Genomic DNA, 21,584 nt, shown 5'->3' with positions numbered 1-21,584 from the left:
ATCTGCGTCCCTGTTCCCATTCCCCCCGGCCGCCTCCCCCAGCCCCCAGTGCCTCTGCTTCCCCCCCATCGTGCTCTCACAGCTCCTCCAACTGGAGCTGAAGACCCCTCCCTCCAGGCCCAGCTGTGCTGGGCATGCGTCCTCCGCCACATCCGCATGCCCCTGCCGTCAGGATCTGCGCCCCATCCCACCCGGCCGGCTCTATTGCGGGCACCAGGGTGTGTCCCTCGTGGGCCACTACCTTCCTTGGTAAAAGCATGCCGGGTCTGTCCCATTGGGCCCTTGGAGGGGGGCCTGGTGGGCACCACCCTCTGTTGGCCAGCGCCCACCCCCTGGCTTTCTGCACCTCGACTGTCTTTGGTCTTTTGTGGGGCTCGCCTACCATCCAGCTCTGCTCACCCATTGGCTGCCCTAAACCTGTTCCTGAGGTCAAGGGCCCCACAACTCTGAGGGGCCTCTCACAACTCAGGTGTGGGGGCCATGTCAGGAGGGGGCCTGCAGGAGCAGAAGTGGGGAGCAAACCCCGAGGCTGCCAGCTGACGGAGGGCTCAGCACCTTCACGCTGGGACTGTGGCTGCCTCCGGGCCTGCCTGAGAGTCACAGAAGCGGCTCTCTCCCTGCCAGGCTCCACCGCCCTGGCCTGCAGACAGACCCTGCTTCCCCCACAGGGAGGGGAGCGTGCACCCTACCAGCCCAGGGCAGGCTCACCCCAGAATGACCGTGGCACCACTGTGGGGCTCTTCTGCCCAGGGCAGGGGCCCAAGGCCAACCCACAGGGGAGCCCAGGTGTGCTGGGCCTAGTGACAGGTGACACAGCCCTGGCCCTCTGCACAGAGCCCTGCGGCCAGCAGTGGGGACGGCCCAGGACCAACAGCTGTGACCCTCTGTGCTCATGCAGCCGCCGGGCCTGCCACCCTTGGGCAAAATGACCACTCTGGGCCTCGGGGCTGGCACGTGAATAATACAAATGACAGCGATGACAAGGAAGCTGTAATGACACCAACCTCACGTGGCCGTTGTGAGGAGCAAACAAAGTAACGGGAGGAAACTGGGGCGGACGCCTGCTATCACACTGCCAGCATCCCAGAGGCCTGCCTCCAAACCAGGGCGCTCTGCTTTCCCACAAAGACAAACTTGCGGGAAAAAAGAAGAAAATGGGAGTTCGTTCTTTTCACTTTATGGAAACAATACCCAAAGCCTGAGCTGGTAACATGCATTAATTCTGCCATTCTCTACCTCAAACCTCGTGATGGAGCCAATGCTGTAACACCGCATGCGTCCTGGTTCTCCGGGAGGGAGGTGCCGCTTGCGGTTCCCACACCCGGGCCGGGGGAGCCCTGCACACATGCAGTGCTTCGAGGCTCAGTCTCTGAACCACGGCTGATCACTGCGCTGTGAAGTTCCTTCTAAATGGCAGCAAACACAGTTACCCAGACGGTGATCCAAGCATGGACCTGCTGTACTGCCTTTGATCAGACTCACAAAATCACCCACTAGGGAATTTTGCCAGACACTAAGCAATTCACTCAGTCGCTCTCACTTTCTTTCACAACCAACTCTCTCTCTTATTCACTGAGGCTCCCATATGCTGGACACTGTGCCAGGCATGGAAGCTCCAGGGCTCCCAGCATCACTAGGGAGACCGTGTCCTGTCTCTGCACACTGCTGCGGTAGAAAAGCCCATGAAACAACAAGGTCCTACTGTGTAGCACAGGGAACTATATTCAACATCCTAGGATAAACCATAATGGAAAAGAATATAAAAAGGAATGTATACATGTGTATAACTGAGTCACTCTGCTGTACAGCAGAAATTAACACCACGTTGTAAGTCAACTATAATTCAATTAAACAAATAAGTTATTTAAAAAAGAAAGAAAGAAAAGCCCACGAGACTCGTGGACCTGCAGACAGGGCGACAGTCAGCAGAGTGGGGCGGGGATGCGGAGCTGGGAGTGGGGTAAAGGTGGGCAGAGGAGGGGTTCCTGACCCTCCTGCCCACCCTCAAGGGAGGGATGGGTTTATTTCCCTCCTATGAGGTGCAAGGCTCTGGAGCCTGAAGACCTGGGCTCTTATCCTTAGCAGCTGCCTCAGTTTCCCCACTATAAGCGGCTGAGTGGGTAGGGGGGAGATGGTGCATGCAGAACGCCTTGCAGGCAACGTGACCATGGGTAGTTGATTCTCTCTCTTGTCCTGGCTCCCTGCTGGCCAGGGCCCCACCAGCCTCTAGCACCCAGGGCTGACCCAGCCAGGTGGACTGTGAGATGGGCCCTGGGAGTAGCCGTGGGCTTGCGGATGGGCTTCCCAGGAGAGGTAATGTACATCTGAGGGGCGATAGGTGGGGAGGGTCTGAGAGGCTGTGGCCTCCTCAGGTTAGGTGAGTGGCCAACTCTGGCAGGGGACTGGAGGCGGACGGGGAACAGGTGGGAGAGGAGGCTGGGAGGGGCTGCTGGGCCCCCGGGGATGGTCATGGGTCATGTGAACCCCACACCTGTTCCTCCCAGGTGGGAAGGAGATGTGTCTGCTCTCATTTCCAGGGCAGCGGGTGGTAAGGCCGTCATCCACACAGCCAGCGAGCTTCACCCAAAGACCAGGTCCTGCCCAAGGGGCCACCATGACTGGGGAACTGTCCGCAGAGGCCCAGGAAGGGTAAAAGGGTGGGGGAGCTTTAGAGCCTGATGGCGTGGGTGCCATCCCAGCACAATGCTTACAGGGAACCATGTGTAAAAAGCTCGGCACCCCCTGCGCACAGCAGGTGTCCACAGCTAGTGTTTTCCTTCCCTGCCTGGGAGAAATCCTCCTGACCCTTTCTGGCTCCACTCTGTGGCCACTACCTCTCCCTCTGCAGGCCCCTCCCTGGCACTGAGGGTCACTCCCCAGCCCTTCCACGGCCCTCTACACACTTGGCCTTCACCAGTGGGTGTGTGAGCTGCTGCCCTGCTTAGCTACTTCTCCCAAAGGCTGTACTGCTGAGCCCACGTGACACTCAGCATCACAAGGAAGATCCCTGGACAATCCCTGGGATCCCTGGATCCTCAGGGGCCGGATGGGTCTGCCTGGTCCTCGCCGAGTCCCCACCTGGCACAGGCCCGGGGCAGGCTCAGTGGGAAGCCACTCAGGTCTGGGTTCAAATCCCATCAGGCAGGACTTTCCTAACTGCATGAGCCCCAAGTTCACTATGGGGCCGCTGACCTGCTCAGCTGCTGCCCCCCGAGGCCTCCTGAAGGCCCACCAGGCACCACCCTCCCAGGCCTGCTAGAAAGAACCCTGCCAACCGAAACCACAATAGGAGGGAAGGAAGCCGGGGCTCAGTACCACGTTCCCATGGAAAAAAAAACACGTTTATGACTTGATTTCATAAAGCTCTGTTCCTATGTCTCAGCAACCAGGCTGGGTCATTTCTCTGCAAGGCCAGGTGACCAGGGTGGCGAGGGGTGGTGACCAGCAGCTCTGCACCCTGCTCAGAGCCTGCACTTCCTCACTGACCTCGTCCAGGTGAGGAAATGGGGCTAGAATGGCTTTGTAAATGGTCACTTCGCAGGTAAGTGAGATGTGGGCCACTTAGAACTTTTTTCCCTGAGATACAAGACCCACTTTGATTGAGAGAGTGTATCGGGCACTCCCCCTGGGCTACTGTTGGGGCCACAGGCGAGTAAGACCTGAGCTTGACCTCAAGGGGCACAAAGCCTGGTGGGGGATCAGACATTGAAATAATGGGCTAAGCACTGCTCAGTGGGCTGGGACCACTGGGGGATCTAACCAGGAGGAACGGCTTCCTGATGGGGAACTCGGAGAGCCTCCCGGCCGTGGTGACGTCCACGTGGGGTCCTGAAGGATAAAAAGGGATCTGCCAGGCATCTGAAGGGTGGGGAAGGGGTGGGTATTTTACAGGGTACAGCGCAGGCAAGGGCAATACAGTTCAGTATTCCTGACCCAGGACCTCCCCCAGACATCCTGTTCCCTCAAACACGCACAAAAGGGGCCATCCTCAAGGTGAGGGCCAGATGCCCCCTTGGGGAGCAGGGCCACAGGGACAGGCCTGCCTCAGTAGCCACGGTTCCTGGGATCTTGGAAACTGTCCAGAGAGCCTCCCTCCCTGCCCTGCTGGGAGCTCAGGATCTAAAGGCTAATGATAGTGATGCCTTCTCCTGAATCTGAAGGTTTAGAAATCTTCCTCTACTTCTCTGCTGAAGGCTGAATAACCCCAGACTCTTGGCCATCTTGGGGAAAAGTGAAGAAGCAGCAGTCCATCTCCCTGTGTGGGGAGAGTGCAGCCTGCCCAGGGCCCTCTGCAGGATGTGTTTGCCTGAGGGCTTTGTGTGGCCTGCCGTCCCCCATTTTCTGCTCCACTTCCATGACCCAGGCTTAACTGGAGCCCACGAGGTGGAAAACCCAGAGCCATTCACCATCCACAGGAGGGGGCTGCCCTGGCTGTGCGGCTGGTGGGAGGAGAGATTCTCTGAGCTCCCCAGGAGGGGCTCCCATCAGTCAGGGCGGGGGGCAGGGAGGGGACGGCGGAGAGGCGGTAGGAAGCCAGCGTGGGGGAAGCAGCTTCCTCTTCGTACAGTGAGATCTGGGCGGATCTGAAGGATGAGGACTTGTGCCTTCTGGGGACAGCTGGGGGTGGCTTCCACCCATCCTGGGTCCCCACCTTCCCAGGAAAGACCCTGGTAGGGCTGCAGCCTAAAGGTAGAAGGCACACCAGGGACTCAGGTCCCTGAGAATGGGGGTTTGCCCCAGGTGGATGCGAGGCCACCCTCCATGTGCTGACCTCAGAGTGGAAGGGGGCCTCTGCAGCCCTTGAGGGTCTCACCCTCACCATCATGAGGGCCGTGACTCCCGCAGCACGCTACACAGACTTGGGTTTGCGACCAGTTTGGCCACTTAGCAGCTGGTGACCCTGGGCAGCTCAGGGAGTTCTCTGCGCCTCTGCCTCCACGTGGATATTAGCGGTACTAGCGAAGCTGTGGGGAGGGGTAAGTGGTCCTGGGTGGGAGTGGGCTCCCCTCGGGGCTCGGGGGTGGGAGCCACATGGATGCCTTAGTTACAGCTCCCTGGTCCAAACCCCTCCTAGTAACAGGGGTGGAGGCCAAAGCCTGGCCAGGAGTGGGGACGCTTTGCCTAGGTGGCCACTCTGCACACAGTGGGGGTTTGGGAGTTCAGGGTCTGACAGCCTCCCAGAACTGAGCCGGCTCTTGCCGGGTGAGGAGCAGCTGTCAGGAAGGGTCCCTGGAAGAAATGCGGGACTCTGCACTAGCCTGGGCTCCCAGCACCTCGCTTCTGTGCCCCCACAGTGGAGGTGGATGGGAGAGGCCCTCACGTCAGGTTCATGTTTGCGGGGGGCGCAGATCCCGGCCCAGGATGCAGGCAGGCTCCGACACTTGGGTCCGGCTCTCCTGGTGCCAGAACTGCTAACAGGCTTGCTAATCAACCCCAGGGGCCTGAGCTTCCCATCAAACAATTCATTATGCACTTCGGTGGTGAGCTGTTTTTATGGCTTCGTAAACACAGATGAGCCTCTGATGCCTGATAATATACTTTCGCTAGAGATGCCAGCTGAGCAGCACATTATCTGGGAAAAACCAAAACCGCTTACTCAAGATGATGCGGCTTTAGTCTCCGCATGTGGGGAGGCCATGCCGGGGAAACCGCGGGGAAGCACAAATGCATCATTACGCCTTAAATGCTCGATACCGGTGCCTGTCACCGGAAGAAGTACAGTGACCCAGGCCCCTAGAGTCTGGGGGCTGTAAGGAGGCCAGAAGGCCGAGAGGGTGGACACGGGAAAAGGAGAGAGAAGACCAGTGACGGGGCCAAACAGCAGGGCGGCCACAGAGCTGCGGTCCAGCAGCCTCTCGGCACATGGGCGCCACTGCACCCCTGAACGCCATGGACAAAGTCCACACCTGCGGGCACCTATGCATGTTTCCCTGGAGTCTGGGAAGAGGGTACAGGATCTTGGCCTGCAGTGGGCTCCAGCCTCCACCTTCCTACCCTGCCCTCAGATTTCCTGGTGTTGGACGGAGAGCCTAGTCTCTGCTCTGACCCCCCTGCTTTGGAGGCTGAGTCCCCCAGCTGGGGCTCACCTGGACACTGGTACTGCCCACTGTCTCTGCGGCCAGCCTGACCAGCTTGCCTGAACCGCGTTCTCTGGACCCACCTCCTCTGAGGCGGCCTCCATCTCCCCACACCTCTGTGCTCTGGCCCCCAGCTCCCACGGTGCCATCCTAGCTGGGATGTGCTCATCCTGGGGGCTGTCCTTGGGAGGAGGCTGTGGCCTCCTCTGACACATCAGACCTGTGTCCAGAGGGAGCACATGCCTCCTGGTTCACGGTCACAGCTGTGTGGCTCCCAGAACCCGTGGAAAGGGGGAACTCCTGGGGCTGAACCCCTCAGTCCACAGACGTGGGTCCTCGTTCAGCTACTTACTGTCAGGTTGGCACGACTGCGGTGGCCTCAACTCGAAAGCTCTTCTGACTGAGGGACCCCCACCACACATGCAAGCCCCCCATGGTTACAGGTCCCAATCCTGCTGCATCTGGGCCACGTACTGGGGGAAAGAGCAGCAGCAGCTGTTGCGGAAAAATGTGGCAGCCGCGTCCCTACTGTGTGTGCTGAGCCGGCTGCTCAGGTTGGGCGCTGCCTTCCTCGCCCAGGCCTGAACCACCTGCGGGCTCAGCCGGATCTCACACCCAACTCCGAGCTCCACCCAACAATGAAAAACAGTGTCCTCACCCCGTGACGGTGAGTGGATGAGATGACACGGAGGATGACGAGAGCAAGAGGGAGGCCAGGCCTGTCCCTCACCCTGGCCACCCACCCAGGGACCAGGGAGCCACCTCCCCCGTGGGGGCCTGGGCCGGGCCAGCGGGCACTCACGTTGATCATAGCATTTGAAGTGATGCGGAAGAGGGTGGCCCGCTCGCTGACTGCCTTCAGCTTCTCGCTGCTCTCACAGGGGATCCTGAGGCCGTCCAGCTCGCTCAGGGAGCGCTGCAGTGCCACGCCGTGCTTGGCCACGAGCTCATTGCACGTGCTGAGGTCGTCTAGCTTCAGGGAGAGCTTCTTGATGGTGTCATGTAGCTCGCTCTTGTCAGCTGGGGAGGCAGTCCCGTCCTCGTCGTCCCCAGAGTCATCTGTGGAGACACGCGGGGTCGCCATGGTCCTTACGGAGCAACACACGCCCAGAGGCCCGGGAGGTGCCGGCTCCTGGCCAGGGTGAGGTGTCTGCACAGCCCCTCTGGAGTCAGTGGGGGGGATGGAAGAGGGGACCAGCTTGAATGACAGGACCTGGGCTGTGCTTTGCAGGGGGCACCAGCACCCCCTAAGCTGATGTGCAGGCAGGGGTGGGCTGTCCAGGTGAAGAGGTGGAGGTGGCTGTGTGGGAGCGGCTCCCATCCCAGACCCCGCAGACCCTGAATGAAACCCGGGCACTGTCCCCGCATCACAGGCCCAGCCCGGGCTGACCCATGCTTCCCCTGCCAACCTGACCTTGCTCTCCGCTGTCCGCCCACCCCCGGTCCCTGCAAACAACGAGTACTCGTGCTTCGGGCCTTTCCCTCTGTGTCCCCACTGTGTCCCCACTGCCTGGAACCTCCTCACCACCCCCAGCTCCTCAGAGGTCTCACCCCTGCCCAGCCCAATGCCACCCCATCTTCAGAGCTGGCCTGAAGACCCCCCAGGCCGCAGTCACAACTCCCTCCCTGCTGCGACCGGTGACCCCCTCCTGCAGGTCTCCCCTGAGGAGCAAGGCCACGCTCACCTATGGGTGTCTCTTGTGTGGAAACACTGGCTGTGCCCTCTCAATGGCCTTGTCAGGGTAGGGACTGTACCACTCCCAGGGTACAGACAGGTGATGAAGCTCAGGTAGGTGAAGCCCTGGCCCAGGCGCCCTGGCTAGTCCGTCTGCCTCCAGAGCCACCCTCTTCTCACCTGGGGACCTTCATGAGGAGCCAGGCAGGTGCTCACCCCCCACCCCCTCCCTGCTTACTTGACCCCAGGTGCCCTTGGCACCCCTCCTGGGAGTCTGAGGTACCTTGGAGCCTGGTCTGCTGCCAGCCCAGCTTGTGTCCAAAGGGGTGCTCTGTGGCGAGTGGGGTGGGGTGGGGAGCTGGCCTGGGCCCTGCTGCTACTTTTGACACTGGTCTGTGAGTACCAGATGCTATAATTGCTGAGCGGTGTCTGAGATGCATTGATTCAGAAATAATCAGCAAGAACCCTTTTTTTTTTTTTTTTTTTGGTGAAGGAAATCTGTAACCCAAGATAGAAATTTTTGAAAAAAGGACGCATTGTGAGACAACAGATTTCCTCCCATGGCAGACAGGATGCATGGGGGTGGCCACAGCTGAGACACTGCTCCGCACATGCCCTGAGCTGGGGGCAGGGGCTGGCCAGCCTCGGAGGGGTGCCCGGAGCGAGGAGGCGGCAGGGGGCAGCATCCAGGCTGGGGGCAGGGCTCGCCCACCCCATCCAGCCCAACTGCAGCCCCGAAATGACCCAGTGTCTGGAGACCACACATGCTGGGCCGGGCCACGCCCTGGGCCACTCGCTTGACCAGTGTGAACACTGAGCCTCAGTGGCCAGCAGACAGCAGCTATTCCCACTCTGCAGGCGTGAAAACGCAGCTTCTGAGACACCCAGCCACCGGTTTAGGGCCCTGCTATCAAGGGGGCAGTGCTGGATCTGAACCCAGGGGGACCTGCACGGAGTTGTTTCCTCTCTCTGGATCACCTTAGAAAGGCTCCGATGGCTGATGCGTATCTTGCCTTCCTGGGTGCCAGGCAATGGGCAAGGCGCTGACTTGGTTAATGCACGTTGATGACCCAGTGAGGTAGGTTTGAGGGGCAGAAAGGTGCTTTGAAATTGCCCAGGGCCACAGGCGGGGAAATTCCGGAGCCTCCAGGCCCGTCCGGCTCCAGAGCCTAGGCTCTTAGTTACAACGCAACCTCCTCTCACTTTTCAGGTTCAATATGTCAAACAACCAGAATGGCCACCAACCAGTCAGCATGGCTGCCGCTGGGCACTGGGAGGGGCGCACGGGGGCATGCTGACTGCGGGTCAGCCTGAAAGTGACTCCCTGTGCGCTGAGAAAGAACTGACCAACCTAACTCGGAGCATCTTCCTGTGGGACGGGCAGAGGGTGGGTAATCGCACCTTAGCAAGCAGCTCTTAGGGTCCTAGTTCAGGTCCAGCTGCCAGGGACATAGGAAAGTGCTTGTTCTGCTCCCAAGTTGTGGCTCTGTTGCTGGGGGAGGGATGGGAAGACACCTGACCAGCAAAGTCTGTTCTATGGGGATGCGCAGGCAGAGTACCTCTCCAGTGAGATCAGAATGAGGGAGGGTGGGGGGGAGGGGCGAGAGGAGGAGTGACTGGATGAATGATCTTGGGTGCATCCCAGGAGGCCTGCATGGAAGCGGCAGGTCACACACAGAAGGGCAGGGTCTGGAGAAGGATGTGAGCAGTAGGGATGGGGCACAGAGGAGCTAGCTGGAGAGGGTAGAGGGCACAGCTAAGGAGCCTGGGCCTTCATCCCTTGGCAAAACGGAGTATGTGGGCATTTGAGCAGAGGTCCATGGATAAGAGGAGGCTGGTGACAGACTGAAGGGCAGAGCTGAACAATGAAGGGGACCCTGGCCCCCTAATGGTGAACTGTGGCCACGCTGAGTCCCAGGTCTCAGTTCAGGGTCAGGGGTCTTTGCAAGGAGTAAATCCATGTGGGACACACAGATGAAGCTCAACATCGGAGATGCAAATGAAACCGCTCAATGTGACATTCCTCAAAGTAGCAAAAATAATAGATGGCATTAACTCATCTTGTGCTTTCTGAAGGATGAACTGGCAGTTACCCATCAAGAGCCATGAAAAGGGCTCCTCGGCTTCCACTGCCCCCCACACCCCCACCTGCCCCCCGGGCGGGAGCTCTGCTGGTGGGGCATGTCGTCCAAGGAAGGAAAACACTCATACGTGCGAAGTTGCTTAGGCTGTGGTTCTCAAGCTTGTGGCCTTGGGGGTTCTCAGGCTTTTCTGACCCCGCACATCTTCACTGTCGCCACTCCCACTGGGAATAAAACTCAGGCACAGTGAGCATCTGAGAGGAACAAAGTAACAATCCACATCTCAACAACACAGCAGACACTGAACTATCCATGGACTTAAAATCCTACAGGAATTCTGCAACTATATAAATACAAGAATAGCAGCAACTGGAATCTAGGACCACATCGAAGCCACACATCCACCCACAGTGGAGCCCTGGCCTGCCTCAAAGCTCATGTGAAGGCCAGGACTCAGCACAGAGCAGCTATGCGGAGGAGCTGCCCCCGGTGTAGGAAAAATCAGGTGGTCGGAGAGCAGAGGCTTGAGCTCCGGGGCACCTCCCCAGGCGGGGGCATTCACACGTCTGCCCCAGCCGCTGACATGAGGCGCCTGCCGTCCCTGCGCAGTGGGGAGGGGCACTCAGGTCTACTCAGGTGTCAGCATGGGGCCGAGGGTGGAGGAGGCAGGACTGGACAGGAGATCCCCTTCACCGGGCAGCGGGTGTGAGCAAGGGGCCGGTTAGGGGAGCCCAAAGTGCACATGGTACCTGCCCTCTGCCTGGCGAGGATCGTTTGCCATCCTCCACGCCGAATCTCAACCCCTGCACACGAGGCCCGTCTCTCCCGCTCTCCCCGGGACACGCTGGCCTGCAGGGCCCCTCACCCGCTCCCACCGAGCTCCCTGCGGTCAGTTGCCTTGCTCCACTCATGCTGGCCTCTGGCTGGCTCTGCACCAGCTGGTGCACCCTGGGAAATGCTGCATGAGTTGCACTCAGACCCAGCCCAGTCTCAGCAGCTCAGGAAGCAAGCTCTGGAAGAGGCAGCTTCCTACTGCTCAGCCATGAAGGGCTGGGTGGGAAGGCGGCATCCGGCAGCAAACAGCCACAGCAATGGACGGTGGCAGTAGTGGCCAGGGCATACACAAGGTGCCGGCACTTCTTAAAGCACTGGACAAATAACTCACGTAATCTTTGCACCCTTAGCATCCTCATTTTACAGGTGAGAAAGCAGAGGCTCAGAGCAGGACGGGTCCTACGGAGAGTAAGTGGTGGGGCTGGGGTCCCTCTCCCGGTCTCTCAGCACAGGCCACACTGAGGGGGTCACTAACGGGGGCATCTTGCCCTGCCCTCTCCCTGCTAGCCTACGTCATCTTACCCTCCTCCCCCACCCCTCCCGAGACTGTCAGCCTCACCAGGAAGAGGACAGAGCCAGAATGTCTGCACTGGGGGTGGCGGGGGGACTGCAGATCCTGCCACCCACACCCTCACCTCAGCGGGAGGGCTGAGGTTCAGGGCAGGAAACATCTGGCCAAGACCACCAGCAGCCAGAGAACAGGAGCCCACATCCCTGCACGGCCAGCTTCCAAGGACAGTGACCCCAGGGAGCCAAACTGGAGGGTCTGTGACAGAGGAAGGACTGGAGAGCTGGAGGGGGCAAAGGGGAGGCCCAGGCAGGGGGCAGCGGCTTCTGCCCTCCCACCCTCCCGGCCCCAGCTGCCAGGGCCATCGTGCTGTACCCCTGCTTCCCCAGGCCTTGCTCTGCCTGCCTGTCTTGCGCTGCTGCTCTGGGTGTGCTTCCAAAGTTCAGATCAAACCTTCACAGAAAAGCGACTCAGCAGGAGCCTAGTGAGTTGCTCCACCAGCTGCAAAGGCTGTGGCTTCTGAGACCAGGAAGCGGGCCTGGCAGATGGGGAAGGTGACTCTGCTCTTCTTCCCCGGGCAACTCTGCGCCAACGAGCCTGCACCTTCTAATGAGAAAGACTTCCTGGGGAACTCAGGCCTGACATTCCTCAGCCAGTGGCACTCCGAGCCTCCCTGGCTAAAGTGACAAAAGCAAACAACAGCTCCAGACTGTGGAACATGGAAAGAACAATCAATCCAGCCTCCAAGCCAGAGGCGGGGTTCGAGGTAAGGTGCAGGCAGCTCTGGGGATGGCGGGATCACATGCAGCAAATGACCGTGGAATAAAGGGCTCCAGCCTGTTCTCAGACACGACCATTTCTAGGAAAGCACCGACTCACTGATTTTCACCAGCTAAATGCAAGAATGAATTCTCCTTTTTGTTAGATGAGAATAAATCCATAAAACCCGGGTTACCAACGTGTTTACAAGGCAGCAGTCACAACTTCTCTGTCCATCCCGGCCAGGCCAGCAGAGTACGGCAGTGGCCTCCCATCCATGGCAAGCTTCCCAAGTGCATGAGTTTCCAACCCTTAGGGGCTATCCTGGGTGGGCTAGTGTCCCCCTAAAATCATGCCCTTCCTGGAACTTCATAATGTGACCTCATTTGAGCTGATGCAGGTATAATTAGTTAAGATGAGGTCATATTGGAATAGGGTGGGTCCTTAATCTAATATGACTGACCTTATAGGAAGAGGAGCAAAGACACAGAAACACTCATGATGACACAGAGACTGGAGTGAAGCATCTGCAAGCCAAGGATTGCCAGCAACACCAGAAGCTGATCAGTACTCTGACTTACTGCCCTGAGGGGTGGTCCCTGGATGCTCCCTAGATAAGCACTGAGACTCCCACCTGGGCACAGAGACCTCACAGGTCTCTCTGTTCTCCCCTCAAGCCTGGCACACATGCCTCCCTGACTGCTCAGGGAGGTGGCATGGGACAGCGGAGGAGCCCGGTTCTGGGCCAGGCAGTCCTGCTTCAACCCCATGTGGCCTTGGCTAAGCATGCTCATCCATACTCTGGGGATATTCATACCTCCTCTGGAAAAGCATTTAAGCCCCCAGCATGCAGCCAGGGCAGAGCTGGGACTTCCTGGCCCCCCACCTACCAATATCCCTGTCACTCTCATCGGCACAGCTCACTTTTTGCACATAACCAGTCTTGAGTTTACTTCAAATCATAGAGGCTTGGAGCCAGAGGGAGCCCTGGTGTTTCTGCTGTGCCCCCGCCCCCGCTCGGGGGTCTCCTGGAACCCTTCAGTAGCCGGCTGCAGCTGAGGAGCCACTGGGCACCCGCACCAGGGCTGGTACTCTCTTTCACCTGGAACTCCTGGGAAGGAGTGGGTTGCCATGGAAACAGCCAGCAGAGCAGAGCCAGGTGGGCTATTTTTAGAAGTGGAGCTTTTTTCCCCATCTTTGAGGAAAATGGCTCAAGTTTCTGGGTGGGGAGGCAGCTTTTTGAAACCAAGAAACCAAAAGGCTGCACAGATTGGTCTGGAAGGTGGGGCAGGTGACATGGTGGGGACGTGGGAGCCAGGGGCCCTGTGGCTGCCCCATTTTGCACTGTCGCTTGCTTGTTTCTCTGGGGAATCCGGCTTTGCCCTCGCCTGCCCACAAGCTCCTCGGGGTCAAGGCACAGGATGACCGGGGCCCCCTCCCCTCACACACTGTGGCTGGAGATGACTGACAGCAGCACTGGCTGAGGAGGGGCCTCAGGACAGGTGAGGTGAAGGCTGGGGAAGCCCAGCACTCACGCCTCCCTCTGCACCTCCACCCAGCGCTGGGCAGGACAAGGTGTGGGGGGAGGTGGTGCTTAGATGGGTCCTGGCAGAGGGACAGGACTGCAGCGGAAGGGGACAGGCCTTTGGAGGTGGAGAGACAAGTTCAGGGACACCAGCAGGGTTCTGAACAGGGAGGGACATTCAGATGGCTCATTCACCTCTAGGTGCCAGGAAGCCAGGGACCCCCGCCCTCGCCCAGCCAGGCCATGCTCTGCCTGCGCTCCACGCCCTAGCTTCCTCTTGGCTCTTCAGCCCATCTAGTGCCAGGGAGACCCCGTGGCTTTCCCACCTCCTTGCCACTCCCCGGATTTCTTTCCTCCTCTCCTCTGTGTGCAGATGGCTGCTCCTGGGGCTTCCCTGGTTGCCCAGTGGTTAAGAATCTGCCTGCCAATGGAGGGGACATGGGTTCGAGCCCTGATCCGGGAAGATCCCACATGCCGCTGAGCAACTAAGCTCGTGCGCCACAAGTACGGAGCCTGTGCTCTAGAGCCCGCGCACCACAACTACTGAAGCCCGTGCACCTAGAGCCTGTGCTCCGCAACGAGAAACCACTGCAATGAGAAGCCCGCGCACCGCAACAAGTAGTAGCCCCCACTCGCCGTAACTAGAGAAAGCTCGCACGCAGCAACGAAGACCCAACACAGCCAAAAATAATAAATAAAATAATTTTTTTTTAAAAGATGGCTGCTCCCCAAGGCCCAGTACCCATCGTTTCACCTGAGCACTGCCCTGAGCCCTCAGGCTCCCTCCCTCGGGCTCCCCAGCACTTGCCCCTGGACCTGCCTCTGGCTGATGGGAGTAACATCCAAAAATGTAAAAAGAAGGTGATGGCTTCTTGGATGACAAGGTACAAAACTTGCTAGCCAGGCACTAGGCCACTGACTGGGCAGGGCCCAGAGGGGGTCAGGGGGATAAGAGAGAAGCCTTGTCCCATTGGCCAGGAGTCACGGGAGGAGGCAGACACACAAGGGGACCCACAGCCATCCATGGGTGGTGGCGCAAGGCAGGTGGAGGCCAGCAGACAGCCAAAGAGTGCTACTGGCTGGTGTGGGGAAGGGGCGGGGGGACAGGACACATGCTGTCTGAGTGCCTGCTCACCCCAGGCTGGCCCCGTCCCAGCCCCCTGCCACTCCACAGAAGAGAGGGCACAGGGAGGGTGGGGAAGGATCCCTGCTCCCTGCTCCACCATGGCAGGGAGCCTGCATCAGTGTAGCGTGGGCCCCGCTATGCCCGTGGCCTGAGACCCAACTTAGAACGGCAGCTGACGATGCTGACATCATGCCCTGACCCAGTGGTGCTCCCTGACCCAGCAGCATGGTTAATGGATTAATGGGGACAGGCGCTGCTCCCCTCCCTCTCTGCAGGACAGGGAGGGGACAAGCCCTAACCCCCGAGCCCTGCAGTCTTCCAGCCATGGTCTGGGACCCTGAGTGGCCACACCTCCCTGGGGCCCCCAGGACCCCATGGGGGGCTTTCATCTCACCTGAACACTAAGAACTTTGAGCAGGGAGTGCCTCCCGCTTTCCTGCAGTCTGGCTGTGCAGAGACCCCACCGCAGGGCCTCTGACAAGCACAGCCAGCGGGTGTCGGTTTCAAGTGAGAACCGCGGGGCCCTGCACTCTCGGCAGAAAACAGCCATTTCCAATTTGCAGCGTTAGCATCTCAACAATTCAATTACAGCAGGTTTGCGGACTGTTATTTAGATTTCGGGAGGTTTGTTAAGCTGCCCAAATTCAATTACAGAATCCAATCAGCTGGATGCTGACAACAGAAACAGGCCTTGAGGCAGGTCCACGAGGTCAAGTGACTTTGGTGGCTCTGAGACCCTACAGCCCTGTTGCTCAGTGACAGCCTATCCTGTGCTTCCTTGGGTCATGACTTCGCCACGCTATGACACAGTTTGCTGCACGAACCACACCCAGGAGAGGAATGGGTGGCGTGGAGAGTTATGGACTGTGCCCAAGACCCCAAGGCTCCTGAGCGGTGGAGCTGGGACTGGCAGAGTGGTCTTTACAAAGAGTCTGATGGCCCCTGCCACCCCCATGGCCCTGAGGCTGAGAGACTGCAGCAGCTCACTCCACCCAGCCCGAGGTGAAGCCTGTGCTGGCCAGTGACCTCCACCTGGCCTGGACTGGGTGAGTGGGGAGGTGAGCCCTGCCTGGGGTGACGCTGCTCCTGTGGTCCTTTGCCCTGGAGGAGGGCCCCACTCAGGCAATGGAGAGAGGGAGGCTGAGAGGTCTCCTAGTCCTGACAGAGAAGGGCTCAGACAGGAGCCCTGGGGTGGGGTCCCAAGAGGCCTTGGGAGGAGGTGGCTGCCTTATAGGCGCACCCTGCAAGGGGGTGACACAGGAGGAAGGTGCTGCTCCAGGGAGATGAGGACCAGGAGCACTGGGCTAGTGGTGGGATGGGCCAGAGCCCTGAGGACGAGCACCCCGGAAGTGCAATCCCTGAGGCAGGTCGGAGGCCTCAGCGCTGGAGAGTGAAGCACGGGAACCAGGTCAGACGAGACAGGGAGCCACTGGGGGCCCCTGGGAACAGGAGTGCCCCCCCCACCAAGGTACTGCCAGTCCTTCCTGACTGGGAAATCCAGAAGGAAAGCAGGTCTGTCTTTCCCAAAGTAGATTCTGTGGGACACTAAACCTGCAGGGGGTTCTGCAGAAAAAGGAACCAGTGATTTTAAAAAAACAAAACAAAAAAACTTCCAAAAATAGGATGAATGACGTCCCTCCCCGCCAAGGAGGTAGGTGACTGAAAGCTCTGAGAAGCTTGGCCTTGAGGATACTGGAAGGCATGTAGGGATCTAATCTGATGGAAAAATCAGATAATAATAAATAATAAATCGTGAAACCCTGGTAGGCAGATGGAAAACACAAGCCAGAGCACCGGCATCATATGACCTTTGTGGGCCCTCTGTGGCCCATCTCCCCCTCCTCTCTTTCTGGTGATCAGCATGGGGTGTGTTGAGGGCACCAGGAACCAGGTGAGACCACATTCAGGCTCTCCAGCAGCTTCCGCTGGAGAGGGGTGCAGGGGTGGCACCCCAACCTGGACAGCTATCAACAAGGCTGAGGTGGGGCCCCAGGGATGGGTGCCCTGGGCTGACACAAAAGTCAGGCTTTGCTTCCAGTCCACAGGGGATGCAGAGGCAGGAACTTCATCCCACAAACACGAATCTGTAGGCCAGTATCTGTGGTGACTGAATCTCTCATCTTCTCAGGGAAAAACACCCCCAGGGACCCCTGGGCTGGCTGTAGAGTCCAGCGAGCAGCAGAAGGCTGGGCAAAAATCTCAGAGAGCAAAGAAACAAAGCCCCTTTCCTCTCACTGGAGGGGGCTAGGGCACAGGGTCAGAGCCACGAGCCACAACGATGGGTGAAAAATAAGTGTATGCAAGTGACAGCTAGGACGCCCACAGAACCAGGTGCCTTTCTCCTCAGCAGGGGGCTGTGACCTGGGGCCACACAGCATCCTCAGGATGATGGACGGCTCTGGGAGCAGGGCCCACCTCCAGGGAAATAAACACTGGTGCAGAGATGGAGCCTAAAAATAGAGGCGCAGGCTCCAATTATGGCATCTTCTGAGATGCTGAAGCCAACCTGCCACCCACAGCCCCCTCCGGCCCACAGAGCGCCCAGCCCACCCAGAGCTTCCACCCTAACCAGGGTTTCCACGGGGTCTCCTAAAGGAACGGGGTGCCATCCCAGATCCAACACTGCAGGGAGCTGGCATCCCACCCACCACCCCCCTCCCACCCTCCAGACTCACTCATCTGCCCCGTCCTGGTTTGAGTCTCGCCCCAAGGTCCCAAGGTGCAGAGGTGGGCTGCCCCTCAGCCAACCTGAGGCAGGTGCGTGAGGGCCGGACCCCATACCAGCTGGGTTTGGACGGAGACACTGCAGCCCACCCCCTGCCGGTGCCAGCTGACTTGGGGCGAGGTGCTGCTGCTCTCACCTGAGTCCTTGTTTAAGGGGCACGAGAGGGGCAGCTGGAGCACGGACGCTCCTCTTCCTCCGACCTGCTGATGTCGAGACAGGAACCCACCTGCGTCTCAGCACGGTGGATCCTCCCCGAGGCGCCCGCCTCACCTAGACAACAGTGAGCCTCCTCGGGGGGCTGCCGTGCTCCCCCCAGCCTCCACTGCAAGCCTCTAAACTCCATCCCACCTGTCTGCTCACTCCTGGCTCACAGAAAGCCCCCTGCAGGCCCGGCCTCCAGGTCAGGGGGACCGCCTGGTGCTTTGGTGGCGGGAAGGGCATCAATATGTTTCTTAAAGTTTCTCCAGGAGATTTCACACCGCAGCCGGGTGAGAACTGCTGGGTTAGATGCTGGCGAGGCCCCACCAGCTTTAACACCTCATAATCCGAGGCTCCAGCCACACGTTTCCTCAGTGCTCCATATCTGTCCCCCGCACCCTGCACCCCACCTCCAGGTGCTGCCTCCCAGCTCTGCAGACCGGGGAACCAAGGCCAAGGGGCTCACGTGGCCTCCAGGCATCTGGCTCCTGGGGCTCCCTCTCTCCGGGGCCCTACACTGCCTTCTGGGTAACCAAAGAAAAGGAAAAAGCCCTCTCGGCTTGGCCAGCTTAGGAAAGGAAACAACGCCCTGTTGCCATGTTGAAATCCAGCCTTTGTCCACAGAACACAATTTCAGTTTGGGTGTTGCTGTCTCACCTCTGGTCCTGTTTCTCCACGACGGCGTTGCTTGTTAGCAGCTGCCCCAGATCCCATCAGGTTACGAGCTGTGGCCTCCCCATGGCGCCGGCTGCTGGGGCCATGGCGGGAACACCACGGAACGGCTTCTTTCTGCCCTCGCGGGCAGGGGGGAAGCACTGCCCTTGGCCCAACCGTGAGCACAGCTCCTCGGAGGCCACCGAGCCCACCTCACACTTCTCCCCACCAGAGAAGGGCGCCCACCCCACGGTCCCACCCTCTCCGCTTCCCGTGGTGGGTCCAGCGATCCCTGACCAATGAGAAGGATCCTTTAATGAACAACAAGGAGCCCCACCTGTGGGAGTGTTTAATCTTGCTCAGCACAAACACCTGTCTCACAGCCAAAGCAAGTGGGACTGAACTGAAGCGAGGTCTGCCGACCCACACGAGAACCCACTGATCCACCCCCGACGGCGCCAGCATAGTTGAGCCACTCACTGGAAACTGCCAGATTACATTTTCCTGGCCCGAAGACAGCCACAGCTGCTTATCCTTGGAAATCATCGGACGCCCACGTAATCACGCTAAAGAGCTTTCCATGTGCGGCCACCTCTAGGCGTCAATGACAGAGAGTGACTGGGTCGGGGAAGAGGCGGGGGGTGGGGGTGGGGGTGGGGCAGGGCTGGGAGAGGGGTCTCGCCACCTAGGAGCCCCACAGGCCCTGGAGGGGCAGGGGCTGCGACTGCCTGGCTGATCACCTCCTGGGCCTGCATGCAGGAGGTGCCAAATAGAAACCTGTTGACTGAGCGGATGCCACAAGGGACGATGGTGGGAAGTGTTTTGTGAACCCCAGGGCAGTGGGCAGGTGGGCGGTGACGGGTCAGGGTTTTCCCCTGGCTCTTGAGAGAAGGCAGCAACCACAACCCGCTCACCCTAGGACCCACCCCCCTGAGCTGCCCAGTCCCTGCAAAGTTCCTCTTTCTCGCCCTGCAGACCTCAGAGTGCCCTCCCGCTTCTTCTGGCTGTGGGTGGTAAGTGGGGGCCTGGCCCTGGGCCACGCTCTGTGGGGAGGGTGAGGAGGAGACCCACAGGCCCTGCCTGGGTGGTGGAATCTCATAGTCCGCTCTATGCAGGGTGGACAGGCCAAGTTGTGTCTTAAACAGAAAGGGAACAGAGCCACCCCTTTCATTTAAATGCCCACGTAAGACGCTCTCCCATTTAGAAGTCAAGCAGACCTGCAAGTCCCAGTTTGCTATTTATCACCCCTGAGACCTTGCAGCTACTTAACTTCTTTACCTTCAGTTCCTCATCTGTAAACTGGGTCAATGCCTATAACGTGCTTAACACAGTGTCTGCCACAGTGAGGCCACGAACATCAGCCATTATTACCTGGCTATAAAAAAAAGCCACGCTGAAGGTAGAAAAGTCAAAAAGCCCTGTAGATAAAAGCATAAAGTAGCAAAGAAACAATCACCAGCAATCCTCCTCAAGATAACCTCATCAACCTGTCTGATGCCAGTGGCATCTCTTCCCACCCGCTCCCACATGCTACCCATAACGGGGACTGTCCCTTGTTCCAATTCCATGACCGCCGGCGACCAAGAACACCCAAGCAAGGGGCCTCTCAGGGGCCAGGAGGGTGGATGGGAACTCTTGTCACTTGAAAGGCGTGTGCCCCGCGATCCAGGCACACCTGGAGCCAGGTTACCATGACTGCCTGCTCCCTGCCGGTCTGAGGTCCAGGTGGGCAGAGGCGGCCACCTGAAGGGTCGCCTGAAGGGAAGGCCGCCAGTCTCTGATGGCAATACCAGAAGAGTACACTTGGCAGAATGTGTTTAAAGTGACCCGGCTCAGAGTGAGGCCGAGATAAAGGGGTAGGAGGTAGGGATATTTTTGGAGGCTGTCTGGCTCCTCCAAAGGCCCTTTTGTTCCTCTCCTAGTTCTGGGTCACTGTCCATGCAGCTAGGAGCCTGGCACAGGCCCTGTGCTCGCAGGCATCTGAACATTCCTCTTGGAGGACACGGAGGGCAGTGGAGACTCCTCTTCATGACCCACATCCTTGGGAGCCCCGACCCAGAACTGACAGGGGAAGGCTGGGGATGAGGGTCAGTGCGGCCGAAGAAGGCATTCCTGCACCCGGAAGACATCAAGGCTTTCCAATTCCCAGTCTAGCCTTCTGTTTTGTGTTTTCTATGTTCCCAGGTCGCTAGGGAGACTGGTGGGTGGGCAGGTCCTCAGCTTAAGGTTGGTTTGGCCACCAACAGACTGTGTGACTTTGAGCAGGTCTCTCCCTTCTCTGGGCCCCAGTGTTTGCTCCTGAAAGGAAGGGCCTCTACTGGGCAGACCCACACTGCTCTGTGGAGAAGGTCCACCAGCTACAGTTAATGCAGACCTTAATGCGGACGTGCATTTGACCCTGGGCCTGGGGGCTTCTCTGCTAGTTGTGCTCTGGGAGGGGGAGGGGGAAGAAACAACCCTGTGACCAAGCAAGCTACCCCAACCCCACCCCGGATTTGATGATTCAGCAGAGCTGGTCATTTATGAAGAAGCCCTGGGAGCCAGGCCAGAGGCCAGGATCCATGGAGGCCCTGCCACCGTGAGATGGAGCAGAATGCTGATTGTGAGAGTAACTGCATCCCAGCCAGGCAGGCAGAGCCCAGATCTGGGAGTCAGAAGCGGGGCTCAGACCCAGGGGCGGGGGAAGGAAACAGGGCTGAGGAAAGGCCTGCAGTGGAAAAGGCTCGAGGGCATCAGTCACCAGCGTCCCTGCCCTCTGCATGGCTCGTTCCTCCATTAGTCAGCTGTGCCCCTGCCCAGGTCCACCGTCGCCTCCCCAGCCCCGTCCCTGCACCTGCTGGACGAGGAGGGCAGCCACCCCTCACAGCTCCGAGGGGCCCTACCAGCAGGACCATGCAGACACCACTGTGGGCAGGTGGCTTCCAAGGCTTGGCTCAGGGGGAAAAGCTACTTGAGCAGTGATGGCTAAGGAGGAAAATCAATCTGAAAATAGTGAGGCCCCAGAAAAATTCACATTCGGGAAGGAACCTGCTTGCGAGGAGCTTGGCCAAAGACAAACAAGGTGGGATTTCGCTGGCCGTTTGCTCCCGAGGGCAGGGATGAAGGCATGGCCCCCGCCTCCCCAACAGCCCCTGGCTCTGACCATCTGCTGACCTAGCCTCTGTCAGGGGAGAACTATTTTCTTCCAGGCCAGCAAGCATCATTCTCAGGCTCTTGGCTGATACATTGCTTACTGTAAATCAAGAAATTGGTTTTCTGTTTTCTAAAAGAAATGGAAATTAGAAATTCCAACGTGTGATGGTGTTTGCGAAGAAACTGCAAGTGATTGTCCCTAAAAATAGAAGGGGGCTGTTTCCAACTGCCAAGTCTTAGTGAGTAGGAGCTGGTGCCTAGGCAGGGAATACTGCCACAGGGAACCGTGG

The 21,584-nt window shown here is 58.8% G+C and overlaps 1 protein-coding gene across 3 annotated transcripts in view; it reads right to left on the bottom strand.

Moving 5' to 3' along the window:
- Positions 1-21,584, bottom strand: part of OSBP2 (oxysterol binding protein 2) — a 177,857-nt gene that overhangs the window by 26,858 nt on the left and 129,415 nt on the right. For all 3 annotated transcript variants that reach the window (XM_082641520.1, XM_082641519.1, XM_082641518.1), the window contains one exon: positions 6,880-7,136. In XM_082641520.1, coding sequence (XP_082497646.1) covers positions 6,880-7,136 — 257 coding nt within the window. The remainder of the gene's footprint in view (positions 1-6,879; positions 7,137-21,584) is intronic.

This window comes from Mesoplodon mirus, assembly GCF_964341445.2.
Source record: "Mesoplodon mirus genome assembly, chromosome: 13".
NCBI lineage: Eukaryota > Metazoa > Chordata > Mammalia > Artiodactyla > Ziphiidae > Mesoplodon > Mesoplodon mirus.
This window is presented reverse-complemented; position numbering and strand designations above follow the sequence as displayed.